General features: G+C 46.0%; 1 protein-coding gene across 1 annotated transcript in view; it reads right to left on the reverse strand.

Annotated features, from left to right (window-relative positions):
- The window catches only part of FLACC1 (flagellum associated containing coiled-coil domains 1), a 34365-nt gene that overhangs the window by 3295 nt on the left and 3603 nt on the right, over positions 1–27467 (reverse strand). The window contains exons 2-14 of the mRNA XM_026492184.4: positions 23513–23672; positions 22930–23004; positions 16743–16791; positions 15076–15209; positions 13761–13854; positions 12959–13020; positions 11128–11225; positions 10032–10084; positions 8263–8362; positions 6546–6649; positions 3276–3338; positions 475–564; positions 233–342 (exon numbers count right to left, since the gene is read on the reverse strand). Coding sequence (XP_026347969.3) covers positions 233–342; positions 475–564; positions 3276–3338; positions 6546–6649; positions 8263–8362; positions 10032–10084; positions 11128–11225; positions 12959–13020; positions 13761–13854; positions 15076–15209; positions 16743–16791; positions 22930–23004; positions 23513–23625 — 1145 coding nt within the window. The 5' untranslated portion in view covers positions 23626–23672. The remainder of the gene's footprint in view (positions 1–232; positions 343–474; positions 565–3275; positions 3339–6545; positions 6650–8262; positions 8363–10031; positions 10085–11127; positions 11226–12958; positions 13021–13760; positions 13855–15075; positions 15210–16742; positions 16792–22929; positions 23005–23512; positions 23673–27467) is intronic.

Here is a 27467-nt window from a genome sequence, read left to right on the forward strand (position 1 = left end):
GATGTAGGTAAGAGAGAGGAGTCTAAACATATTCCCAACTCTACTTCAGATGAACTGTCTGACCTTAGCACATGACATCCGGGGCCAAGCTCTGAGTGAATATCTCCCTCCCGAAAGTGCCTTGACCTTATTAGGGAACACCTGGGGTCATCTTCATCTATTCCTCACCCAAACTCCCTCCCACTTTCGGAAGATAACTCAGCCATATCTTTTTGAGGAGCGTCCTACATACCTTAGATGAATGTTTTCTTCTGTCAGAAGCTGTATGGTATATTTAAACTTTTCTTCAGCTTCGGCAAGCTTGATCTGGAACATTTTCTCCAGATTTCCCACTGTAGCTTTCTGAAGGAGACATACATTTTAATAGCTATCTTTCCCAAACCAGAGTCATCCAGAGCAGAGCTATATGGTAGAGCTGCACAGAGACCTGGATTCCTCTGCACAAACCCCAAGCCCACTCCAGCCAGGACTCACCTCTCTCTGAAGTTCCATCTGGGTTTGGTAGAGGGTTGTGTTAAGTGTTTCTAGGATAACAGCTTGTGTATTCAACTCTTCCTGCATGACCTGTGTAAGAAGACATTGTTTCAGGACAACATGACAATGTCTACCCATTTATTTTCTGCTGCAGGGCACCTGGACTAGAATGTGAAGCATCAACTTTAGCTACTCCTTCTCTTACACTGTTCAGTCACTTTACCCTGTTAATTCTATCTCCTCTATGTCTTGCCCAGCTCTACTCCCATCTGCAGACTCACTGTCACTGTCTCAGATCCAGCCCTCACCAGAGCTCGCACGGGTTGTCACAATAGCTACCAATCGCTCATTCATTAAACAAATATTTATTACTGGAAAAGGTAAAACTACAGAGACAATAAAAAGATGCGTGATTGCCAGGGGTTGGGAGGGGAAGCAAAGGGTAAATAGGTGGAGGACAGAGGAGATTTAGGCAAAGAAACTACTCTGTATATTGCAATGGTACACGGCGTGCTGCATTTGACGTATTAAACAAAACCTATGTAGAATGTCTAACACCAAGAGTGAACCCTACGGTTAACTATGGACTTAGTTAAAAGGGATGTATCAATAATGGTTCATCAACTGTAACAAAAGTACCACATTAATGCAAGACGTTAATAATAGAGAGAATTATGTTTGTGGTGGGGGAAGATATGAGGAATCTCTCCACTTTCTACTTAATTTTTCAGTAAACCTAACATTGCTTTAAAAAAAATAGTCTTTTAATTAGAAAAAAAACCCCTCCTATTGTAGGCACCAAGAGTATCACAATGAACAAGAAAAATATAATCCCTACTCTTATGGATGTACATTCTAGTGAGGGGGATGTAAAAAATTTAATAAGAGTTAATAAAATATTACTTTACAATAATAAATTTAAAATAAACCAAGGATAAGATAGAAGACGCAGTGTAAGCGCAGGGAGGGGACAAATGGAAACTACGTCAGATAGATGCTGAGGAGACTATAAGAACGAACCAGATGGGTCTCTGCTTTCAGATGTCAGCTCTGTTTAACTCCTACATGTCCTCAGAGCTCTTCCTATGGGATAAGCATCCTCCCAAGATTTACAGACTAGAGAGGTACCATCACTTACTGCAACCACATTGTGTAAAGCACCGTACCAGCTCATTTAGCATTCTTTTATTCACTTATTCATTCAAAAAATCAATTGGTATTTACTGGATGTCTTGATGTGCCAGGCACTGTTCTAGAAACTGGAGATTAGTGGTAGAGAAAACAGACAAAATCTCTGTCTTCGTTGAGTTTATCAGGTTAGACAGTTATAATTCTGTATAGAAAAATACAACAGGGAAAAGGAAGTGTTGGGTGGGTTGTTAAGCCTTTAAATAGAGTGGCCCCTCAGAAGCAGCATCTAAGCAAAGATCAGAAAGAGGTAAGGAAGTTAGACATGTGGATATCTGGGAAACCGCTTCCTTGGAAGAGAGAATGTCAAGGACAAAAACCTCAAAGTAGAGGATCCTGGTGTGTTAAAGAAACAGCAAGGAGTCCAGTGCTACTGGGGTAGCATGACGGAGGGAAAGACATAGAAGGAGATGAGGTTGGGGGAAAGGACCATGAGCATGGAGCAGGTAGAACGATCCCCAGGGTCCACACAGGACCGGGAATAGTTACATTCCCATGAGCCAGAGTACCCAGAGTATTGGGTAGATGACTCAGAAGGGTATTATCTCTGTGTGTGTGGGAAGGGGAGGAACTAGCCTTAGACTAAAGACTGCTTTAATGCTGCCTAACAAAGCTTAAAGGTAAGGCTTGAAAATATCAAACTGTTTCTAAGTAACTCAATGGCATCCCAGAACAAAGTACAACCATATTTAAAGGAATACAAAGATATTCAGTACCCAACAAGGTAAACTTCACAATGGTGGGTGTCCAATAAAAAAATTACCAGGCATGCAAATAAGTGAGAAAATATGACCACAAATGAGGAACAAAATCAATTGATAGAAACAGATCCAGAAAGGAATGATAGAATTAGTAGACAAACCCAATAAAGCAGTTATTATAATACAGCAGTTATTATAATACAGTGGGTCTTCTTTGTTCCAAAGCCTATCCCTCTACCATGCAGGACATGGAGGTCTGTTTACCCAACAATGATGAAGCCTTGTCTAAGCTCTGAGATATCATTCCACGATTTTATAGTGGTTAGTCTTTTCCCAAACATGTCCATTCTGGATACAAGTTAAATTCTCTGTGAAAGAAGAACCACAAGGCAGTTCATGGGTTTGAAAAGTTTCCCTTTAGGCGTCTCCCACATGGAAGAGCCATAATTTTTGTCCCAGAAGAACAGAATTCTTTGAAGAAACTGTTGGACGTGAGGCACATTCAGAATTTTAAGGAGAGGCTTGGAAGTTAGAGTTCCCAGGGGCAGTATTATACTTTTTAGAGCTTAAAGGAAGAATTTGGTATTTCAGAAGTCAAGAGTCTTGTGGTTTGAGCCTTACTAGAAATGGGAGGCATTTGACACTGAAGATCACACAGCATATTGCTTATATATTTCTTCAAATCGCTCTAAAAAGACTCTAAGGGCTTTGTTTTACAGATAACTCTGTATTATAGTTCTAAAGTTCTTTTTGACCCATTGAATCTGGCAAACTCAGCTTTAGGTCTCCCCCCTCCACCCTCCTTTTTTTTGGTTTTGGAAAATTACCATAGATTCCATTTTATTGAGAGTATATAATTTTATTGATGCATTTGTAAGATGCTAATTCCACAGGAACAATGAAAAAACTTACCTGGTTGTTCTTTCTCAGCTCCTCTAATTGTAAGGTATCCTTTTCATGTTGTTTCAATAGCTCCTAAAAATAATTTTTTTGGAAAGGATCAGCACTGGGGTTTCTAGTACTTCTTTCAGAGAATTAAGAAAGCCAGAATAGGATTCTGGAATATCATATTCACCAAAGTTTAGATATTGGTATAATGAAACACACATTGTAAGCTAATGAAATGACATGTTGAAGTTAAATTTTGAACATCTTACTTATGTGCAACCGTGGCAAGGTTACTACTGTTGAATATTGTTAATATTGTTGAATATTCTGCTCTGCCCCAGATTGATCTTTATATTCAGTACAATCCCAGTCAGAATACTTTCTTGACAAACTAATTCTGAAATTTATATAGAAATGTAAGTGATACAGAAGAGCTAAAGTAACCTTGAAAAACAAGAGCAAAACCAGATTTTTACTCCCTGATTTCAAGCTACAGTAACTGAGACAATGGTTGTCTTGGCCTAGGTATGGACAAATAGTTCGAGGGGACAGAATGGAACAACTAGATATTTATACAGAAAAAAATGACCTATGACCTCTACCTCATTCCATACATAAAAATTATTCAAAATGGATCACAGAGGGGCACCTGGGTGGCTCCATTAGTTAAGCGTCTGCCTTCGGCTCAGGTCATCATCCCAGGGTCCTGGGATCAAGCCCCATGTTGTGCTCCCTGCTCAGCGGGGAGTCTGCTTGTCTCTCTTCCTTTGCCCCTCCCTCCACTCAGGCACTCTCTCAAATAAATAAAGTAAAACCTTAAGAATAAAACAAAACAAAATGGATCATAAAATCATAAAAACTGAAATTACAAAGCTTTTTTAAAAATAGAAGTTCTTTGTATCCTTGGACTAGGCAACAATTTCATAGAAAGGACACAAAAAGCTGTGACTTTCCTGTAAAAAAGAAAGAAATCCATAATTTGGTTTTCATCAAAATAAAAAACTTCTGCACATCAAAAGATAATAGAAGCAAAATGAGAAGGCAAACCACAGGCTAGGAGACAGTGTCTGTAACACATGCATCTGGCAAAGAACTCTTATCCACATTATACAAAGCACTCCTACATACCGATAATAAAAAGATAAACAACCCAAGTTTTTTCAAATGATAAAAGACTTGAACCAGCATTTCACAAAAGAAGACATATAAATTGTCTGATAAGCATATTAAAAAATTGCCCAACATAATTAGTCAGTCACCAGGGAAACTAAAACTATAATGGAATATCACTTCATACCCATTGGAAGGGTCAAAATAAAAAGGATGCTAATACTGGCTGCTGATGGTGTGGAGCAAATGGAATTCTTTTTTTTTTTTTTTTAAAGATTTTATTTATTTATTCGACAGAGATAGAGACAGCCAGCGAGAGAGGGAACACAAGCAGGGGGAGTGGGAGAGGAAGAAGCAGGCTCATAGTGGAAGAGCCTGATGTGGGGCTCGATCCTAGAACGCCAGGATCACGCCCTGAGCCGAAGGCAGACGCTTAACCGCTGTGCCACCCAGGCGCCCCAGCAAATGGAATTCTGATATGTTTAAGATGCAAGAGTAAAATGGCACAACTACTGTGGAAAATGGCCTGGCAATTTCTTATAACTACCCTTGAAGCCAATAATAACACTGTTAGGTATACACCCAAAGGAAATGAAAAATTGTGTCTACAGAAATACCTGTATGAGAGTGTTTACAAAACCTTTATAAAATAGGGAGGACAACAAATGGAAACAACCGAAACCTCCAAAAACAGGAAAATGGTAAACACATTGTGGAATAGCCCTACAAAGGAGTACTAATGGGCAATAAAAAGTAAGAAATTACTGATACAAACAACAGATGGATAAATTCACAGACATTGTGTTGAGGAAAAAGAAGGTATGTACAAAAGAGCATATACTGCATGATTCCATTTTTATGAAGCTTAAAAACAGGTAAAACCAATCTATGGTGGTAGGAATCAAAATGGCGGTTGTCTTGGGGGCAAGTTTTGAAGGAGAGAGGGCTTAACTGGAAAGGACTACGAGAGTGATTTCTGGGTTGATAAAATGCACTAGACCTTTACTTGGGTGTTGGTTACATGGACGTGTACATCTGACAAAGCTCATCAAACCATATACTTACGATCTGGGCACTTTGTTAAGTGTAAACTATACTTTCATGAGAGAGACCGAGAGAGAGTGAGAGAGAGAAAGCAGCATTTGCAGATTTATAGTCAGCCTCACTGGAGAGAAAACAGGAGAAAGGAAAGGATGCGTGCAGGTGAGCAAATCTCTCCCCACCAGAGGAATTGCTCCTTCTTATTGAGACGTCTGAGCTCCCCAGGCCCCGGAAGCACTAGCCACACTGCATAGCAGGCCCCCTATCCTCATTACTGTTTTGCTCAGTTACAGTGAATGCAAGAAATGGGCTTTGATTAGTGAAATTAGTGGCTTTTTAATTACCTTGTTGGTGGGAAATGGACTTATAAAAATGGAATATTCAAGGTGGATATTATTTTAAAGGCACGGTCCACTTTGCAGGAAAAGAGTACAGGGATCTTACAAAACCCGTAGGCTGCGCATTCAGGAACGGCGTCTAAGGCTTGACCCCTAGATGGTCCTGTGTCTGCTCAGGAGGCGCTCTGGCTGCCTGAGGCTCACTCCAGGAGGTGCAGAATCCTCCCTGGTCATGCCTTTGCAAATACCTCCGATGCATCTTTCAGGAACCTGAAAGCTCAGAGAGCCGGTGGAATAACCGCGTGGGGCCTGCTCGCTACCGTAGGTTTGTTCCGTCAGCGTCCGCAGGCCCGAGACCTGCTTTCACGACGCCCTGCTAGCAGCGTCAAGGTGGCGAGGCAGTGATGGGCGGGACTGGCTCAGCCTCACCCCCTCTGACTCTGAGGTAGCTCCCCTTATTTTCTCAGAGCTGTCCATGACCAAACTCGCGAAGCTCCGTTTGCTCCACTGCCCTTTCTCTTCAGCTCCGGTCAAGGATGTACAAGACCGTTGAGACCGGGGTTTTGGCAAAATAGGGAATTTCGGGTTCTGTATGTGTTTAGCTTCTGTTATTCCCCGTTAATTCAAATTTTCATTCCACCACCACCCTGTGGTGAGACCGTGTAGACAAGGACAGCAAGACGGCCAGGCCGCTGGCAAGCTGGGAAAGGAGGGGTATGCCCATAAAGACAGCGGCGCCCCTGGGAACCGGACGCCTCACCGAGGCTGTACCTTCCACCCCTCACGTGCTTCGGGCCTACGTTACCTCCTTCTCTCGACTGAAGTTCTCAAAGATGGCACTGTACGAGTCACTTATTTTCTTCTTTTCTTCTATGGACTCTAACTCGAACTTTTTTGTCATTTTATGTTCTGCGGAGGTGAGAAGAAATTACATGTATGAGTGAATGTGGGGAAAGCAGATGCAGAGAGAAACTCAGGATGTCTGAAGGTAATGGAAATTCTGGACCGGGTCAAACTCAAGGTCCTCTCAGCCTGGCCTTTGGCCTCTGACGCTCACCCAGAGATGCTTGAGAGTCAGGAGAACGTGGTGGTGATTTTCAGGGGTGTCAGCTGTAAGGGATTTACCCCAATGTCTCGGAGTTTTCTGTGTATGTATGATTTAGTTTAGATCTGTTGTTTATTATTTTGTCCCTTCCTGCTGAAGTAACCGCTATGCTTTCTTTGATGTCCTTACCTTAAAATACAGATCTTGGCTAATGCGACTTCTTCAGCAATAACCTTTATTCTGTACTTAGCCCCGGGGTAGAGATAGGCTTAAACAATTTCTGGCTCAGGGGAGCTTGCTAACAGAGGCCCAATACTAAACAGGGGGTAGTAGGGGGTAGAAGGAAGGGGTAAGGGGGCTGACACAAATTTCTCCTGCGGCCTCAGGGTGCTGGGGATGGATAGGCAGACAACTCTAGGCTCACAGGACAGGTCTGGGCTAAGCCACACTATGCGTCTGCTTTTTCAAAACCGAATGTAACATCTTAACTTAGATCTTGACAACATGGAAGGAGTAGAGTGTGGGTAGCTAGAAGTCTGGAAGGAGATAGGGTCATGCTACACCAGGATCCGGGGTAAAGCCTCAAACAGGTGCAGCTCCGCATTCCTTCCCTCAGCCTCAATGCCAGGGTCTTCACACGGCCTTCTGGCAGTCAGAGTCCCCACTGGGGTCAGAATGGCCCCGAGGATTAACTTTCCAGGGGGGTTCTGCATTTAAATTAGTACTTTGTTGAAATCAACCAAATCTGATACAAATTGGGTTGAGGTAGGATGTGGTATAGGTTTGTAGAGGCCCCACTCCCACCTCAACCAGTCCTCTAGGACAGGGAGCAGTCTCCCCATAAATTCCTCTCTCCTTTTTCTATTTATGAAGATGCTCGGTGGGGCTAGAAGGCTCATCTATAAATCACTTTCTCTGATCCAAACTCTGTGTTAGGTGTTGGAGCTATTAAAAATATATAGTAATAGATACATGTATCAAATCTTCATGTTGTACATTTTAAACATATGCAATGTTATATGTCAATTGAATCTCAAAAATTGAGATCCTTTTTGGGGGGGATGAGGGAATCCAGAGGCTCTCAGTATAATTGATTGTGTTCTCCTTCTCCCAACAAGTGAATATTTGAAATTCTAATTCAAGAACATCTTTTCTGGAACTTCGGGGTCACTGGTACCCAGGTAACAAGTGAACACTTCTACAGATGTCCCAGCGCTGTTCCAGCCCGTGATGGCCAAACTTGAAACAAGTGAGCTTTGGAAGATACAGGCTCAGACCCGCAAGTGGCTGAACTTTATAAAGACTGCATCTTGTTGTCACTTTCTTGAAAACTCCATGCACCTTTGATTCAGGAGACCAGCCATGTGGCCGTCCCCCTTAGTGAATCCAAGGCTGCCTTTCTCAAGTTGAGACCAAACTTAACGGCAGGTTTTTCTGGTGCACGTGCCATCAAAAAGACAGAAGTTTCTGTACTCACTTTGCTGTAGCAGGATCTTTTCCCGCTCCAACTTCTCCTCCTTCTCCCATTCTGCCTTCTTCTTCAACCACTTGTCCTCCATTTCATCATAAACGCTGTCCTGCGGAGGCACAAAGGCACCATGAAGAAAAAGATCCTGAAAAAGGCTGCACCTGGGCTCCCAGCATAGCCCGGGGCCCTTGGCAGCTTCCCTCACCCGGAAAGCTTGCTAGGAGTCCCTCTATGGGTGGCCAACGCTAGCCCAGCCCGCCTGTGAGCCTGCAGAACCCTCAGAGTCAAGCGCAAGCTCTGCATGGTGTTTGTCCCACTGGAACTGGGTTTTCCTTGAAAACAGGATTCTTCTGTCGAAGGTTCACATGTCAGCTACCTCTGAATCATGAATCACTCATCAGTAGCTCATGAAGAAACAAGGGAAATGCCTAGTAGTTAATTTGAAGACTTAGAAAACAATGGTATTTTTTTCAGAGTGTGTTTATTTTTCCTCAGCAAATCTAACTTCCTTTGTGGTTGAGGTTAAATAAGCCTAACCCAGTTAAATAAGCCAGTCCTATTGGTTGGCTCAGTCTTCATGGGAGTGGGACGTCAGGAGGAAGAAGGCCTAGCACCTGGATGTTGCCAGTAAGGTCTCAGGACTCTGACCTCCCTTTTTTTTCCAGGTTAGCGGTACATTCACACTGGGGCTAGGCATCAGAGCTCATTTGTAATTATTTGTGGCCATTTAGATAAAGGTTCTGTCATCATTTTCAAGACTGGTGAGCAGCTCAGTTTCCGTAGAGGTCAAACTCTCTGGAGAGGTCCGGACTGAAGCAAACATAAGGCATACATCGGAAATTGAGGCATCAACCTGATGCTTCTCTTAGGCTTTGCTCTATGGTGCCTTCCCGGACCATAACGAGATGCATCTTGAAAAACAAGTTTTCTATAGAAGCTCAAAAGTGAAACTGTGAATGGTAAATAGAATTTCAGAGGTGGTGCTGGTGCTTATCGTGGTTTTCTCCTTTTATAGCGTGGTTAACTGTCCTTGTTTGTTTGAGACTAAGCTGTGTCCCAGGTTGCTGAACTTTCTGTGCTAAAATCTGGAAAGTCCCCGGCAAACCATGACCAGTTGGTCACAATAGAATAGGGGTTTGCTGCCTCAGCCTATCCTGTCTGCTCCTCACCTCTTCACTCTCTCATCCTCCTAGGAAGAAATCATGGCCTGCTTCCCCTGGGGTCCCTCAGATTAGCTGATTTAAATGAATGAGTTATATTTTGAGATAGCTAGAGCACCCCATGCTCTGCTTGTGGGGGAGTCTTTTTGGATGGCAATTTGGCCAAATGTATCAAAGGCCTTGTAAAATGTTTATCCCTTTTGACCCAGCACTTTTGACCCAGCACTCTACTAAAATCAAAGCTGTTACAAAGTACAAACACTAAGAGCATTGTCTTGGGCTGGTAATAATTCTTTCTTTTTTGTTGTTGTTGTAGTTGGTTTTTGTATTTCCATTTTCTAATAAACAATGAGCAGGTATGACTTTCGTAATTACAAACATATTTTTCAATGGGCTTCTTTAGGGTCTGAGAGACTGCTTGTCACACATGGAAACCACCACAGTCCACAGTTCACTCTTCTCCCTGGGTGTACTCAGTGTCACCTAGGTCCAAGGATGCTGGGAATCTCAGGACATGATTTTCTGGGCAAGAGTTCTGGACCTAGCTTGCTGTCATCAGCCAGGAATGAGCCTTGCCTCTCTTACTCTCATAATCCACCAAGGAGCTCTGAATCTCACCTGATACAGATGAAACATATTCTTCAAATACTTATATTCCTTTCCCATCTCATCTGGACAAAAGGAAAACAACAGGGTCATCGTTATTCCTCTGAAATGCATGTTTTCAAAGTCAAGTATGAGCTCTCTTATATAGCTTCTCCACCTCAAACTCATCCTCTACGCGTTAAAACCATCTTGTACCTAGGAACCACTCTGGAAGCTTATTAGAAATCCAGATGCCTGACCTGCCCAGCCCCCACCCCCTACCCCCACCCCTGCCAAACCTACTGAATTGAGGTCTCAGAGGAGAGGCGCACTATCGGTGGATAATATGCCCTCAGGTGGTACTGATACACACCAACGTGAGAACTAATCCCCGGGGGTAAACCTACAACTGTGGGGAAAAGAGGAGCAAAGCCTTGCAGTGTGCACCTGCTTCTCTCTTTTTAAAATAATGTTTCCTAGTGTACACTGATTTTGAAAATGATAAATGTTCTCTTTAGAAAATTGGAAAATCAGCAAGCTATAAATACTGTCTTTTAAAAATGTAAGGCAAAGTAAAGAGAAGATTATAGAATTTCTCCTTCTCCCTGTGGAGATTCGTCTATAACTTCAGAATTCTGAAGGATACACACTTTGCCCTTCCCGAGGGGTCATAAATAATGGGATAAATGGCCAATACAACCCTTATGTATTATATGGCCGTACAAACTATAGTGTGTCCATTAAAATATAATGAAACACCAGCATTTTACAGGTGAGGTAACTTGCTGAATTATAATAGTATATTTATAGAATTAAAAATATAATTTAAAAAGTGCTTTCACATTCCTATCTCTCTGATGAAGACAGGTATTATTGTCCTCAATTCTTAGATGGGATAAATGCGATTAAGGGACTTGCTCAAATCCCAATACTTGGCCACAGGCCAGTCTATCTCCTCGGCGTAGGAAGGACATTGGTGACATGGTTTCCGTCTTTCCAGTTTCATTCTCAGTCACTGCCCCTCCCTGAGCTTTAGGAGGACATCTGGAAAACCCAGCCACAGCCCAGCCACGGCCATGGTCAGCCTCTGGCCCTTCACCAGGGTCATTCTCCCCAGTCCAGACAGTACCTAGTTTTTCTTGGGCAGCCAGCTTCTCTGCCTTCAATGATGATTTGTAGTTGTTCTCCAACTGACTGAGCTCTGCTGTGTGAGCCTCTTTGAGCTCCCTGTGTGACCCGGGGAAAAGGCTATAATCATCGATCAGTGAGAAGAAGTCCAGAGCTGAGGTGTTACACTCAGCGGATCCCAACTTTCCTCCCTCATACAGGAAGCGGTGGGCAGTCTGCAGGGCCCTTGCTTACTGACGCAGTTCTGGCATTCACTCAGAAAAACGTGAGACCACCAGTTTTTACTAACCATTATTTTGAATGGAGCCAGTGGGGGTCATGACTCCCTGCGAACAGCACAGTCTTTGCTTAGTGCTGTCTTGGGAAACTGTGGGCTGTATTAGTATCCAGGATAATTTTAGAGCCCAAGGTCTCTCTCTCTCTCTCTTTTTAAAAAAGATTTATTTATTCATTGGGGGGAGGGGCAGTGGGAGAGGGAGAGAGAGAATCCCAAGTAGACTCCCCACCGAGTACAGAGCCAGGTGCAGGACTCAATCCCACCACCCCAAGAGCATGACCCCAACCGAAAGCAAGAGTCAGTCGCTTAACTGACTGAGCCACCCAGGTGCCCCAAGCCCAAGGTCTCTTTAACCTCCATTCCAGGAGGCAGAAGCTGGCAGGGTTCCAGATGAGTGTGAGAGTGAAAGGCTATTTGAGCTGTCAAGCCAAGAGGAGACATGGAGGAAGATTAAATGCATATTAGTAAGTGACCAAAGCCAATCCATAAAGCCAACATACTGTACAATTCCAGCTGTAAGACATTCTGGAAAAAGTACAGCAATAGAGACAGTAAAAAAAATCAGTGGTGGCCAGGGGCTAGTGGGGAGGGAGGGGTGCATGGGCAGACCACAGAGGATCTTTAGGGTGGTGAAACTACTCTGTATGATCTGATAACGGTGGACACTGGCATTACACATTTGTGAAAACCCATAGAATATACAACACCAAGAGTGAACCCTAATGTAAACTAGGGACTTTGGGTGATAATGATGTGTCAACGTAGGTTCATCAGTTGTGACAAGCGCACCACAGAGGTGTAGGGAGATTACTCAGCTTGTGGGGTGCGGGCTCAGGCTGTCTGTGGGAATTCTTTGTACTTTATGTTCTATTTTAATATAAACCCAAAACTGCTCTAAGAAATATAATGAAATCTATTATAAAACAAACAAGTTACTTATTATTTTTGGAAAGCAAGTGTATGACTCAACCATGCATACTTCTCTCCACTGGGACTTCTGAGGCGGCTCTGGTGCCCAGCACGTGGGGGCTCCACGGGGTTCCACACCCACAAGACGATACACCTCCCTTTACTTTCCCTTGGCTTGTCTTTGTGGCTCTGGCTTCTGCCCCCCCATACCTTCTTCCCATTCTGCCCACGTCCTGGCAGTAGCCAAGCAGAGTAGAGATGACAGGACAAAAAAATTAATAAATAAAAGAGGAAGAGAAAGAGGGGCAGGAAGTAGAGAGGCAGGGGAAATGGGAGGGGTGCCCGGGCTGAGAACAACAGTTGTTTACCAAGAAGCCTCAGAGAACACAAAATGGCTCTCCTCAGCAATCAACAAAAAGGAGATTAAAATTGAAAGGAAGTAATTGGAAGAGAAAGTGCAACACCAGGAACAGCCCTCCCTGTGTTACTTTTTGGTGGCTTCAAAGCAAACCATCCTGCCCATTTCCCCTGCTTCTGCCCACCCAGCTCCATCTGGCACTGTCTGAAATGCCAGTGAACTGAAATCCCTCAAGGAAGCAGGAGCCTTAGGGCCTTCAGCACAAAGGGCTCGGGGCAGAAAGCATACCTGTTCTTGTTTTCAAAGTTCTCCTTCATCTCAGCACAGCGGAGAGCCATTTCATCGGAGAGCTAGAAACAAGGCCCGCATTAACAACATAGGATGGACGACCCCACTGCCACGTGACGCGCCATTTCTGAGAAGCCTTCCCACTCACGGGGTATCCTGCCCCTCTGTCCCTCCTGCTTGTATTGGGCAGTCCCAGAGAGCCCATCACTACTGAAAGGCAGGCCTGCTGGGAAGTCGACTTTCACAAGTGGGTCTCAATAACCACAGGCAAGTGGGGTGCGGGGGAGGCTGTTTTTGAGCATTGCTTCGGTTTATCACTCCAGCCCAGGCTGGCAGGCACCCCTGCTTGAGGTGCAGAAGTAGAGACTGTGATAGAACAGATGGTAAAATCTAAAGGAAGTGTCACCCAAATCCCCAGAAAACAGGGAGAGCTCAGGCTGACACTGGCAGATTCCGAAGTGGCCTTTGGCAACTTTCACAGCAGCAGGAAGTGGGTACTGAAGGCTTCTGGGCAGCTTTTGGACCACCGTGGGGGCATTCATGGCACTGTTGCCATGGAGAGGAGCCTTAGCAACCTCTGAGGTTTAGCCACAGCAAGCCCCAGGGGAGATGGCCGGCACCCCCCACGGTGTGGAGAGTTTAGTGGCAATGAACACACCAGAGCACCTGAAGAACTCCTGGAAGTTGAGTTCGCTCCCATGAGTAAAGGGCTGGGCCTCTTGCCTAGAACAGAGCAGCTGATCTGAAAAAGCTGGTCTTCCCCTCACCCATAGCGATGTCACCTAACTCAAGGATCACTTACCAATTTCTGGGCAGACTGATGGTCTCTGTTCATCTGCTCAATGATCACGGTCAGCTCTGAGATCTGCTCTTCTAGGTCCATAATGATATCAGTCCTACAGGACAAATCATCCTTCCAACATTCACAGAGTTTCCATTCCGTGCTGGTCAGGCACCTCCCCGTATGTGACTGTCTCTGGCCTGGTGAGAGCCAGGCCATATTCTCACTGGCTGCATCATCATGGGGTTGGGGGCAGGGGTGGAAGGGTAGTCTGGAAGAGGGAGTTGGGCAGCAGGGTGGTGGAGCCTCAGACCCAGCCCTTTTGGGTAAGCTAGCCTGAAGTTGGGGGGAGTGGACAGTCGGGTGGAGGAGTGGATTGGTTAGCTGTTGAATAGAAAGGAAAATGCCAGAAATCTGTGAGGGTTGGACCTTGATTCAGTAATGACAGTTGAAATGGAGGGGGAAGAATTCAGAGCATTGGGAAATGGGAAGGTGGGGGATGCGATTGATGCTGACAGTGAATCATAGACACGGAAGGGTGCAGACACAGGACGAAGAGGGGATTTCAGAGCACGGCTTTCAGAATAGATAACGATGTTGTGTGTTTCTGGGTCGGAAGCCGCCATGATGGCTGTAAGTTATTTGGCTCCCTTTGGTTGAGCCGGAGTAGACAGGACAACGGGTGGTGCTGTGTCCAGTGCAGCAGAGATGAGGTCCTCCCCTCAAGCGGGGTGAGGAAACAAGACAGAGGATATAGGAGGAGACAAGGAGTGAGAGACACGAATGAGAGATCTAGGAGGTAGAATGGAAAAGGATGTGGGAACTGACTTTACATGGCGTTGGAGGATTGAGCGGGTAGGGCCTGAATGAAGACAGGCTGGCCCTGGGGTGGACTCAACCAGCGCCTTTCACACTGTGCCTCCCAGAGGCATGAACTGAGTGATATCTTTGGGCATCATGGGAAAGAGATGCATCTCAGCCCCCTAGAAACCCTGACTTGACTCTTACTTTTCACCTTCCAAATTCAGACTATTTTATGAATATTTCGTCTGTCCTCACTCTAGGATCACTTGCTTTCCTTTAGTACAAACTACACGACACCCAGTCATTTCCCGGATCAGCTTCCTGATGTGAACTTCATCCTGTCTCGAATGGGACCGCGCAGAGGGGTGGGCGTGGAGAGGAGCTCACAGGGATGAGGAGTGAAGTGGCCTTGCAGTACCTTCAGAACAGGGACTCGGCGGACTGGGCAAGGAATAGGAGCTTCTCCTTGAGGCCAGGCCAAGCCCAGCAGGGATAGCTCTAGGAGCTGGATATATAGGTCCAAGGATATTACCTGGAAATTCTGATTCTGTCCATGATCTCTGATTTCGACCGCTTTTTCTTGTCAAACATTTCATCTCCCAAGGTGACGGAAATCTGCTCCCTATTTCGAATGAGGCGATAGCCAGGTGACACATTTATCACTTCCTGGGCATCAAGGCGGAAGGTGAGATAATATTGCAGGCTTGGAGTGCCGAGATTCCTCCAAACCCTCCACTAGAGCGCTACTCACATCTTAAACAAGAGACATGAGGTGGGATTCCAGAGCCCACGTCCCTCCCGTGCCCTTCCCCAGATACCACCTGCCCTCATACGTCCGGCCCAGATGTCTTCCTGGGATCCGGTTGCAAGATTCAGCGGTTCGTGGATGTCCCCAGAGATCCCCCACACTCAACACGTGCAAACCCTAGCTAGTGGCGCCCCACTCGGCGCTCTGCCCCAAGCCCTGTGCCTCGTCTGCGTTCTCCACTCGGCCAGAGGCCAGGAGGCAGTCGGGTGCCATGGATATGGCTCAGTGTTTGGAACTAGACAGGCCTGTGTTCAAATCCTGGCTCTGCTCCCAACCACAGTTATTCCACATCTGTGTGCCTCAGTTTCCTCATCAGAAAAGGAGGATAATAACTCTTCCTCCAGGGACTTTTGTGAGAAAAACCAAAATAACATGAGATAATGTCAAGGACAGTCAGGAAAACAAACAAACATGCCTTTTTTAGTCAGTTCTTCCTCTGTTCCCCACTAGAACAAAGTCAGGAATCTGGCAGGGTTCCCAGCCGGCGGGGACCAGGATAAGATGGTACCTTCTCGAGTTGTGCCGGACAGCCCTAGGCACCACGAGCCCTGACATTGTTATCTCCTAAATGTATCCCAACTTCCTCTCTCGTCCTATACTCTTGGCCCTGGCACAGCCCAAGGCCACCTTCATCTTCTCTTCGGCTTTGGCCAGGCCTTCCCAGTGGGCCTCTCTGCCTTCACTCCGGCTCCCTTAATGTTCATCGCCCTCTCCATCTGGAGGGCAATTACGTTTCTGTTTGTTTATTATTTTTTCCTATTAAGGAACTGCATGATTTTTGTTTAAGGGGAAAAAACAAGGAAAATAGATAAAAACAGAACGTAGTAAAAAGCATCAATAGTATCCCATCAGATAATGTTTGTTTCTAGAATGTGAATCTTACCTGGTGCTGGGCCTATGTTAGACCTGTGAAGGCTCCCAGACACCAGAAGGATTAGCCCAAATTCCTTGCAACTATCGAGATCCTTCTGGGCTTAGTCCCCATCTCTTTCTCCAGCAGGGTCCAGGCCCCACTCCCCTCGAGTGCCCTGATGCCCCCTCCCCCCCGCATGTGTGGGCTCCCATGTGTGGCAGCGGGATTCAGACGTGTGGGCATGAGCTGGACCCTAGCCTGGACCGGTTGTTGGTGTCTGGTTTCCCTGGCACACTCTCCTTGCCCTACACAAGGCAGTCGAGAGTGGTAATGAGATGCCCTCTCTTGGGTCTGGCTGAGCTGAGTTCCAGTCCTTTTCTGCCGCTTACCAGCTATGTCATATGCAATAATCACAGCCCCTCCTCAGAGGATCATTGCAAAGATTCAATGAGGTAGGTACGTGTAAAAGGCCGATGCCCGCACACAGCAGGCACTCAGTAAATGTTAGTCCCACTGCCCTCTTGGTGTTTTTACTCACATTAGGTAATGTGTTGCTCTCCTCTTGTTTGCCTAAATGGACTGTCACTCTGCAAGAGAAAGGCTTGATCAGAAAGCCCCCAGGGAGCAAGGAAAAGGTCAAAGCTTAGAAGCTACACCCAGATCCCACCGCTCATCTGTAAAAAGTGACAGTACCAGGACGATTTCTGAGGCCCCTTTCAGGTCTCAAAAGGTTCTCTCAGGGACTAGGGAATGTTTGATGGTCAAGGGATCATCGGTATACACATTGTGACCCCAAGGCAGGTAGTAAACGAGTGGGGACTTGACTAGTCATGCCTATTAGAACCACTCCTAGAATAAGAGCCAGGAGACTTTGCGTGAGATCCACAAGGCTCCCATGGTGCATGATCTCAAAGGCACACATGAGGGAAATTTACATTGTCTGCACAAAAGCCTTTCTTATTTGCACCAGAAATCGGTGATATGGGACCTGAAACGGTCAGTGAAGTGAATTCAGGATAAGCAAATGGTTACTCTTCTGAGATCTGGTGTTAATCCTGGTCATCATTAGTTGTTTGCAGGTGCAGAAACACGAACACGTCAGGTGTCAGGTGTCCACACGGCAAGAGCAGCTGTAAGGGAGCTCACCTGGAAGGTTAAAGATTGGAGTGAGGGTAACTAGCTTCTGATGTGCTGACGAGAAGAGTCAGGCTTCGGTATACAAAGCCGGGGCCTCCTCGGCCTCAGCACGCGCACACAGCTGCGCACGTGCCTTCAGGCAACCGCCTGGGAGAGAGCCCCTGAAGCTGCTCCAGGAGTCCGTTTCCCCATGACCAACTCGAACACGGCATCTTTAAGGATGAGGCTCTTCCCAGGTCTGCAGGGCGTGGGGTGTGGGGTTGGGAGGATTTTTCCTGGAGGAGGCAGTTCTACCTGGGTTAATAAAGTCTGGTTTTGATCCCACATCTCCCACCCCAAAAAGGGGCCTCCAGAGAGGCACTGAAGACCAGCCCAAGGATTAGTCTACTCTAGATACGACCACCAACGTTTTAACTGGCAAAAACATTACTCTTTGTGGTAAAAAATGGGCATGACTGCACAATATACGTTAATCACACAATGGGGCTGGACACCTGTGTGGCTCAGTTAGTTAAGTGGCTGCCTTCGAATGTGGTCCATATATACAATGGGATATTACTCAGCCATCAAAAAGAACGATTTCACAACATTTGCAGCAACATGGACGGGACTGGAGGAGGTAATGCTAAGTGGAATAAGTCAAGCAGATAAAGACAATTATCATATGGTTTCACTCATTTATGGAACATAAGAGTAGGAAGATCAATAGGAGAAGAACAGGAAGAAGGAAGGGGGATAAACAGAAGGGGGAGTGAACCATGAGAGACTGTGGACTCTGGGAAACGAACTGAGGCTTCAGAGGGGAGGGGGGTGGGGGAATGGGATAGGCCGCTGATGGGTAGTAAGGAGGGCACGTATTGCATGGTGCACTGGGTGTTATACGCAAACAATGAATCATGGAACATTGCATCAAAAACTAGGGATGTACTGTATGGTGACTAACATAATAAAAAATTATTACTAAAAAAAAAAAAAAGTGCTGCCTTCGACTCCGGTCATGATCCCAGCATCCTGGGATCAAGTCCTGCATTGGGCTCCCTGCTCAGGGGGAGCCTGCTTCTTCCTCTCCCCCTGCTTGTGAGCGCTCTCTCTGACCGAAAACAAAACAAAACAAAACAAAACAAAACACCCAAATTTAAAAAAAATAATACAATGGGGCTCACATGTGATTTAAAAGATTTAAAACCAGTGGGGCGCCTGAGTGGCTCCGTTGGTTAAGCGTCTGACTCTTAGTTTCAGCTCAGGTCATGATCTCAGGGTCATGAGATTGAGCCCTGAGTCAGGCTCCATGCTCAGTGGGGAATCGGCTTGGGATTCTCTCTCTCCCTCTGTCCCCACCCCCCTCTGTCTCTCTCTCAAATAAATAAATCTTTTTTAAAAAATAAGATTTAAGGGGCGCCTGGATGGTTCAGTTGGTCAAGTGCCTTTGGCTCAGGTCACGATCTCGGGGTCCTGTGATCGAGTCCCACGTTGGGATCCCGGCTCAGTGGGGAGTCTGCTTCTCCCTCTACCTCTGCCCTTCACTCCTGCTTGTGGGCACGCGCGCTCTCTCAAATAAATCAACAAAATCTTTTTAAAAAGATTTAACACCACTTAAAATACAACTCGACTCTTATCAGCCATACACTCCCATACATAAACCAGAAACTCTTCACAATGCTAATTTTGTTTGCTTACTCTGAATTTAGGAAAGCCTTGGGGTGATGGTGGTGGGGTGGTGGGGGAATCACTGAGTAGCCTGGGTCTTTTTAAAAAGCTGACAATGGATTGAGTTTATGTCTTTTTGTTCTTGGTAGATCTCCTTGAGCACTGAGACCTTCCGCAGCATTGCACTCACTTCAGAACTGTTCCAAGGGTCAGAGTGTGGCTTATGGGCATTTATTTTGTTGGGATTGTATTTCATGCTCTGAAAAGTAGGAAGTGTGGTTGATCCAGAATGACTCTCTGTGACTCTTGTTTTTCCTTGTCAACCTACTCAGATTACTCTGATTACACTAACCAAATTTTGAGACTTTATTGATGCCAGTTAAAGCACTTCATATTTTCTCACTTAATGAATTCAGTGAGTGGTTAATGTGTGCAAACCACAGTGCTCCATACCAAGAGAAATGGAATGAGATGTGATATTTTTTATTTAAGAAAAGAAAGAAAAGGGGAGGCACATAAATACTGAAAATAGAAAAGAAAAATTTAAGTGCTATAAAGAATTGAAGATAAAGCAATTTGCCAACTATGTCTCCCAGGAGTTGAGAGCACTCAGCCTACTGCTATTTTTCAAGGCTCCTGATATATTAAAAAAAAAAATTGCTGAAACAAGGTTACAACAATTGTGTCATAGTTCATATGTAAGAATTAAAACTTTTGAAATACAAAAGGTACATGGTATGTTTGCAAGAAAATTAGAGGATTCGCAAAAAATGTAATTCACAGAGATGTGTGTTTGTGGCTGGAGGCCCAAGTTAAAAGTTGACTGGTGAAGAGATTCTTCATGTCCCCATTTGTAGGTCATGTCAACGTCTACCTGAGCCCCTTCCTGAGAGTGAGGCCCTCCTGGTCCCAGCTGCTCCATTTCCCAGCCTCACTCAGTGCTGACTCAGTAGGACTCGGGGACTGGCTGATGTGGAGCCCCAGCAGGGTCTCACTGCAATGTCTTTGAATTTTAAAAGTACCCACAAAGTGTCCCTCACCATATTGCAAAGCAGGACTAGGACTGTTAGTAGGGGCTAGTTGGTGGGCAGAGTGGAGCTGTGGGTACCAGTGAGGTCGCTCCCAACAAGAGACACCGGGAGACTGAGGCCTTGAGCTTGACTCTGAATAGGGGTTCAGATAAGACCCACAGGTGTGATCGTGCCAGGAGGCACTAGTTCTAGAAACCTGCTCATCTACCCGGCCGTGCAGTTGATCCCTCGCTATGAGTGGATCCCACTCCAATGAGACTTTATCACCTCCAACATGAAACAATCCTCTTCACCGTCACCAGTGACCTTCAGGCCATTAAATCCAACAGTATTTCTCAGTCTTCATCTTAATTACCTATCAGCAGTATTCGACAGAGATAATTAGACCCTCCTTCTTGGAACATTTTTGTCATTTTGCTCCCAGGACACCAGGTAGATGATTCTTCATCTACCTCACTGGCCACTCATTGTCAGTCTTCTTTTTGGAGTCTCTCCAACCTCTCAGCACTGGAGCGCTCTGGGTCTCTGTCCTCCCACCTCTTCCTACTTCTGGCTCCACTCCCTGCCTTGGAGACGTCACCTGGGCCCAGGGCTCTAGGTATCCTGTATATGCCTATGACTGTCAAATGTGTATCTGCAGCCCAGACTGCTCTCCCAGACCCACTCATCCAACTGCTTACTTGACATTGCCATTTGGACAGTACGGGGCATCTGGAACTCCCTATGCTCAAAGCCCTACAAATGTGCATTTCTGCAAGTCTTCCCCAGCTGCGGAAAGTGGCAACTCCATCCTTCCTGTTGCTCTGCTCCAAAACTTGAAGTCATCCTTGACTCCTCCTTTTGCTCTTTTTTCATACTTAACACCCACCCCATTAGCAGATCCTACCGGTTTCTACCTTCAGAATATATCTCAAACCACTTCTCCCCACCCGTGCTGTTTCCACCAGGTCCAAGCACCATCTTTTCTTGCTTGGGTCCCTGCAATTACATCTTATCTGGCCTCGTTGCTTCTACCCTTGGTCACTGTGGTTCATTCTCATCACAGTAGCCGGAAGAGTCCTTTCAAAATGCAAGCTGCATCATGTGACCCTTCTCAGAATCCTCTGAGGCCTTCCCATCTGTAATGGGCTAAATTGTGTCCACCCAGACTTCCTATGTTGCAGCCCTAACCCCCAGTACTTCCGAATGTGACAGTATTGAAGACAGGGCCTTTAAAGGGGGATTATGTTAAAGGAGGCCATTAGGGTGGGCACTAATCCAACTTTACTGGTGTCCTTGTAAGACAGGACACACAGAGAGACACCAGGGATGTGCAGCCATAAAGAAAAGACCATATGAAGAGGCAACAAGTAGGTGGCCATCTACAAGCCAAGGAGAGAGTCCCGAGAGGAAACCAACCCTGTGGGCACCTTGATCTTTAATTCCCAGCCTCTAGAACCGTGAGAAAATAAATATCTGTTGCTTAAGCCACACAGTCTGGTTTTTTGTTTGCTTGCTTGTGTGTTTGTGTTTTTGGTGTGGCGGGCCTAGCAGCTAATGGCACCGTCGTCCCTTTTGAAGTAAAAGCCAAAGTCCTTACACTGTCCAGCAAACTTTACTGTATGCGTTTCCTACTGCTGCTGCAAAAAATTACTACGAGCTCAGTGGCTTAAAATAAAACTAACTCATCACCTTACAGTTCTAGAGGTCAAAGTCTGAAAGGGGTCTCACTGGGCTAAAAAGCAAGGTGTTGACAAGGTTATAGTCCTTCCAGAGGCTCCACGGTAAAATTTGTTTCCTTGCCTTTCCCAGCTCCTGGAAGCTTCCTGTGTTCCTAGTGGCCTTTTTTCCTCCATCAAAGCCAGCGATTGCATCACATCTCTTTCATGCATAAGGACCTTTGCGGTGATGTTGGGCCCACCCAAATAATCCAGGATGATCTGTGCATCTCAAAGTCAGCTGATTAGCAAACATCATTCCGTCTGCAAACTTAATTCCCCTTGATGAGTAATAGAACATAATCACAGTTTCCTGGGATTAAGATGTGGACATCTTTGGGGGGGGGCACTATTCTGCCAACGATGTCCACCATCTCTGCTTCTTCTCTGACTTCATCTGCCTCCACTGTCTCCTTATGCCCTCCACTCCTGCCACATGGGCCTCTTTGCTTTCCTGGAAAAGACCAAATGTGCCAAACGGGTTCCCACTCAGGGCCTTTGTACCTGCTGTTCCCTCTGCCAGGAGTGCTAGTCCCAGATATCAGCAGGCTCCTGCTGTCCCTTTTACACAAGGATTGCCCTGAACTCCCTGTATAGAATCACAACCCCACGCTCACCATCCCCTCTTCCCTTCGCCTGTGCTATTTGCTACCTAGCACTTGATGCATTGGGTGTCTTAACTTGTTTATATGTATTCTCCCCACTAGAATGTAAGCTCTAGGAGCAGAGACTCTGCTGTGTTCCCTGCTGTATCCTTGCACCTGAAATAATGTCCAGCAAATAATAGGGGCTCAGTAAATATTTTCCAAATAAAAAAATACATTGAATACAAAGACTCGTGCAAAGGCCTAAAACTAAGTTATACTTCTAAGTTTACAAAATATGGATAAAATTTTGATTTTTGAGTAAAACCAGATCTGCAATCTACAGAAAACCTTAGACATAGCAAAGTAATCAGTAAAAGGGTGAGTCACCACCATAAATGCCAGGGAGGCTCCCCGAGGTGCTTTGCCTATGACGTGCATGGAGGATTGTTCCCTTTTAGGGCAGGAAATAGTGGCTCTCAGGGGCACCCTAACTGAGAGCTCGTTTGTTGTGACTTTGAAAGCTGTGGGTGCAGAGGGCCACACAATTTACATGTTGGATCTGAGGTTTGGAGGAAATCATAGTGTTTTCTGGCAATTCCTGCCCCCATGGATGTAAAAATACTCACTTTGGGGCAACAACAGGTTTCGTTGGTGGTTGAACATAACTTTGTTTTTTTGCAGCTGGAGGAAGAGGAATTAGCCTGAAAGTGAAAAATAAATAATGGGAGAGAGAAAATTAGAAATTCAGAAACCTGTTTTATCACTCCCAGATTAGGCCGATGGCCACAGTGACCCAAAATTGGAATATGTGCTCTAATTGCTGAAATGCTTAAAATCAGGAAGATCTTGGGGAGTCTCTAGCAAAAGGAGGTTTATTTGAGGAGGTTCACTTCCCAGGGGACCCTGGGTTGGCAGCACAGCTTGTCCCCCATCTCCCAAAGCTCTCTGGGGCCCTTCGGTTGGAAGCAGCCCTTTCCCTGCTGTGCTCACTCTGAGATTTCGTCGTTTAAAATGACACTGAGCCAAAGCAGGACTGGCAATAGTGACGTGCTGCCAACAGTTTGCCAACAGCCTGGGAAAGCGGTGTAAAGCCAGGCTTTCTGGCTTCTTGGGATTTTGTTGCCTAGTTGACTAGAAATATTGTAAAAGAAAGAAGCCCACAAATGGAAACCTAGTCTCCAGGTCCTATTTCATCCTTATGATCCTTACTTGGGCTTCCCTATGGAGGTCTTGGTTGGTGGCCGAGGGGTCTTGATTAGCTTCCGTGGTCCCAAGTTCCAGGGGTCCCAGCAGGTGCAGTAGATGAGAGGGTTGGGGTGCATGGCAGGAGGGCAGAGGCCGGCTGGGCCGCTACAGCAGGAGGCTCTTGCTGAGGTGGGAAAGTAACAGCAGAGAGTTACAACATTCAGAGTCAAAACAACAGCACTTAGGGGCGCCTGGGTGGCTCAGTCGTTAAGCGTCTGCCTTTGGCTCAGGGCGTGATCCCAGCACCACATCAGGCTCCTCCGCTATGAGCCTGCTTCTTCCTCTCCCACTCTCCCTGCTGTGTTCCCTCTCTCGCTGGCTGTCTCTCTCTGCCAAATAAATAAATAAAATCTTTAAAACAAACAAACAAACAAACAAACAAACAAACAAAAAACAACAGCACTTAGAAACCAGTTAGCAAGGACCCAGCAAAGGCCCAAAGCACAGATGGTAGCTTCTGGAAGCTGCTGATGTGGTGCAAGGTCTTGACTACAGAATAACATCCTACCCTTTGGCACCCAGTAGATTTGACTTGAAGGCAATTTAAAATTCGCCGCCATTGAGTGCTTACTGCGAGCCGGGTACACAATACATGATCGACTTTTGTCATCCCGGTTTTACAAATGAGGGTAGAGGCTCAGAATGACCGCAGAGGTAGCAAGTTGCAGGGCTGGGGGTAAGCGCGAGTCTCCCTCACTCCCAAGCCCTTGTTCCATCGGGCCGCACCAGCTCTCACTGAAGTGTGAGGTCCCTACAGAAGGTCTTGCACAGAATTTCCTGGGAAATTAACTCTGGTACTCAAATTACAGTGCAACTGAATGTCCCCGCTTCCCGTTCCTGTTCACCTGCCTGAGTTACAGATCAAAACTCTTCCTTCTTGGCTCCATGAAAACAAAACCAAAATCCCTATTACAAATGTCTGCGGAGAAGACAACTACCAGATAAACACCGAGGCTTGACCATGTTTATCTTCTTTATTTTCCAGAACGCCACTAAAATGATAGTATACGATTGTGAGATATTAGAAAAAACATATATTGGTCTCTGCCCCCAGTTCCTGACACAGGGCTCCTGAAACCCTCGTGAATCCCAAGTGATAAGAGCACTCGGGGCATCGTTGTTCTAATGCAACCCTGGATGGGCTCCAGGGTGGGAGCTGCTCACCAGAAAAACCAAGCCATGATTAAGAAGTTAAGAGTTTTTAGCCTCAGTCACCCCCCATGCTGCAAGGAGGGGAGAGGGGCTGGAAATGGAGTTAGTAACTGATCGTACCGTGAGGAAGTCTCCATCAAACTCCCAGAAGTATGGGGTTCAGTGAGCTTCAGGGTTGGCAAACACATCACACGGGGAGGGTGACGCACCCAGACGGCATGAGGACAGGAGCTCCTGCGCTTGGGCCGCTCCCAGACCTCACTGCATGGATTGAGTCACCTGGCTGTTCATCTGTGTCCGTTATCATATCCTTTAGCAAGCTGGTAGATGCAAGTTACTGCTTTCCTGAGTTCTGTGAGCTGTTCTAGCAAGTTAATTGAACCTAAGGATGGGGTCATGGGAAACTCTGATTTATAACTGATGGGTCAGAAGCGTAGATGACAATGTGGATTTGCAGTTGGCATCTCTGGCGGCCCGGGTGGGGTGCCGTCCTGCGGGACTGAGTCCTTACCTGTGGGATCTGGAGTTATCTCCAGGTGGAGAGTGCCAGAATTGAGGTAAATTACAGGACTGCCAGCCAGTGTTGCTTGGTGGGGGAAAACCCACAAACATCTGGTGTCAAAAGTGTTGTGAGTGTGGTAGTCGTGTGAGAGCAAAGGAGACACATAGGAGGAAGGACCGGCTTTTCTCCTAATTCAAGGATTAAAAGAGGTTTAATCTGGGGCGCCTGGGTGGCTCAGTCATTAAGCGTCTGCCTTCGGCTCAGGGCGTGATCCCGGCATTCTGGGATCGAGCCCCACATCGGGCTCCTCTGCTGGGAGCCTGCTTCTTCCTCTCCCACTCCCCCTGCTTGTGTTCCCTCTCTCGCTGGCTGTCTCTCTCTCTGTCAAATAAATAAATAAAATCTTAAAAAAAAAAAAAGAGGTTTAATCTGACAAGAACAGGGAGAGTGGGAGAGGAGACAGAACTGCACAAGATCGTCCATCCGAGTTTGACATAATAACTCCCCCACTCCACAACCATTGGAAGCCGTGGCCTACACACCTGCAAAGTGGATACAAACCAGAAGGGGCTAGTTCCCGAGTCGATGGCCCCCAAAGACTCAGGACTTGGAGCTGATGGATTGTTGGATAATACGGACAGATCTGGCAGATGTGTTAGAGCACGTAGCAGGCCAGGTGACGTGCCGTCCCCGCAAACACGTCCATGCGCCCATCCCCAGAACCTGTGGCTAGGTCACCTCCCGTGCAAAAAGAGGATTTGCAGCTGTGATTAAGTGGAGGATCCTGAGTAGGGAGATGATTCCAGATTATCTGTGTGGGCCCAGGGTAATCATAAACCTCCTGATAAGAGGGAGAGTCAGAGTCAGAGAAGAAAATGTGATGAGGGAAGAGGAGGTAGGAGCGATCAAGGAAGGGCCGCAAGCCAAGGAATGTGGGCATCTCTAGCAGCTGGAAAAGGCATGGCCATGACTCTCCGCTAAAGCCTCCAGAAGGAGGCAAGTCCTGCCAATAGTTTGATTTCAGCCCAGTGAGACCCAGTTCAGACATCTGACCTCAGAACTGCAGGAGAATTAAACTGATGTTGTTTTAAGCCACTGAATTTGTGGTCATTTGTTACAGGGCAGTTGTAATAGGAAACAGAGCAACTGGGGTGAGATGGCCAATAGAAACATAGAAACCTAAGAAAATAAAAATGGCATAATGAGTCCAGGTTACAGAATATCATGGAAGAAAGTAAACGTGGTTATAGTAAGGTACACACTCAGATATATTAATGTAAACACTTCATAGTGATTTAACCAAAAAAGTGAATTGGGACGACATTGGAAGAGCAGGGGAGGGGAACGGAGGGAGAACATGTAAAGGCCAAATCCGCATCTACCACACCAGGAAGTCAACAGACAATGGCTAAAACGGAAAAATTGACAAATGGAATGGAGGCAAATTATTCAGCTGTATGAGGTTAAATTACAAAAGAAATAGCTTCAAGAGCTGAAAATAGTTGCCCCTAAGGAGCGTGCCAAGGAGCAGAACTGAGAAGTGAAGGGCAAGAGGGCAAAAACTAACTTTTCATTAATAAACTTGTAACACAGTTTACTTTTTAGATGATATCCGTGGATTATTTGATGGAAAATAAAAACCAATGCCAAAAAGTGTTCGGAGAACCAACAGACCCACAGAGGGATTACAACGACAGCAGATTTAACTCGAATTTCTAAGTGAATGGCTGGTTTCCAATAGTACACTGGAATAAATTTGTTGAAGAACCAACTGAAAAATGAAACAAACCTCTTTGTGCAATGTGACCAATGCTCAAGAAACCAGTTGCATGGTTTAATGCCTTTAGAGCAAAAGGCAACCATCACATGAGTCCATTTTACATATGAGGAAACAGACTCAAAATGATGAGTGACTCCTGGGCCGCCTGTAAATGCTCATTTAACAGCAAAAATACTTACAGGCTCTTGCTGTGAGGACCATGCTAGCTGCTGCGGGATTCTGCACGCTTGCACCCTGCCCTTGGGCAACTTGTGGTCAGGGGGTAGCCATCAGAAAAGGAGCTGAGTGGGCTGTGAAGCCGGGGCTGGAGAGCCGGCCTTGGAAGAAAGGCAGGACATGCAGGTGGAGGTAGGCCTGCAGGACCAGCTGGGACAGAGATCTGGGCCCAGGGTGCTGCGTGGCCAAGAGACTGGGTAAACAGCACAGCCTGAAGACCGGGTGATGGGGCCCCCACATCTAGCTGTCTGTGTTCTGTTGTGCTTGGG

Source organism: Ursus arctos, unplaced genomic scaffold (assembly GCF_023065955.2).
Source record: "Ursus arctos isolate Adak ecotype North America unplaced genomic scaffold, UrsArc2.0 scaffold_1, whole genome shotgun sequence".
Classification (NCBI taxonomy): Eukaryota; Metazoa; Chordata; class Mammalia; order Carnivora; family Ursidae; genus Ursus; species Ursus arctos.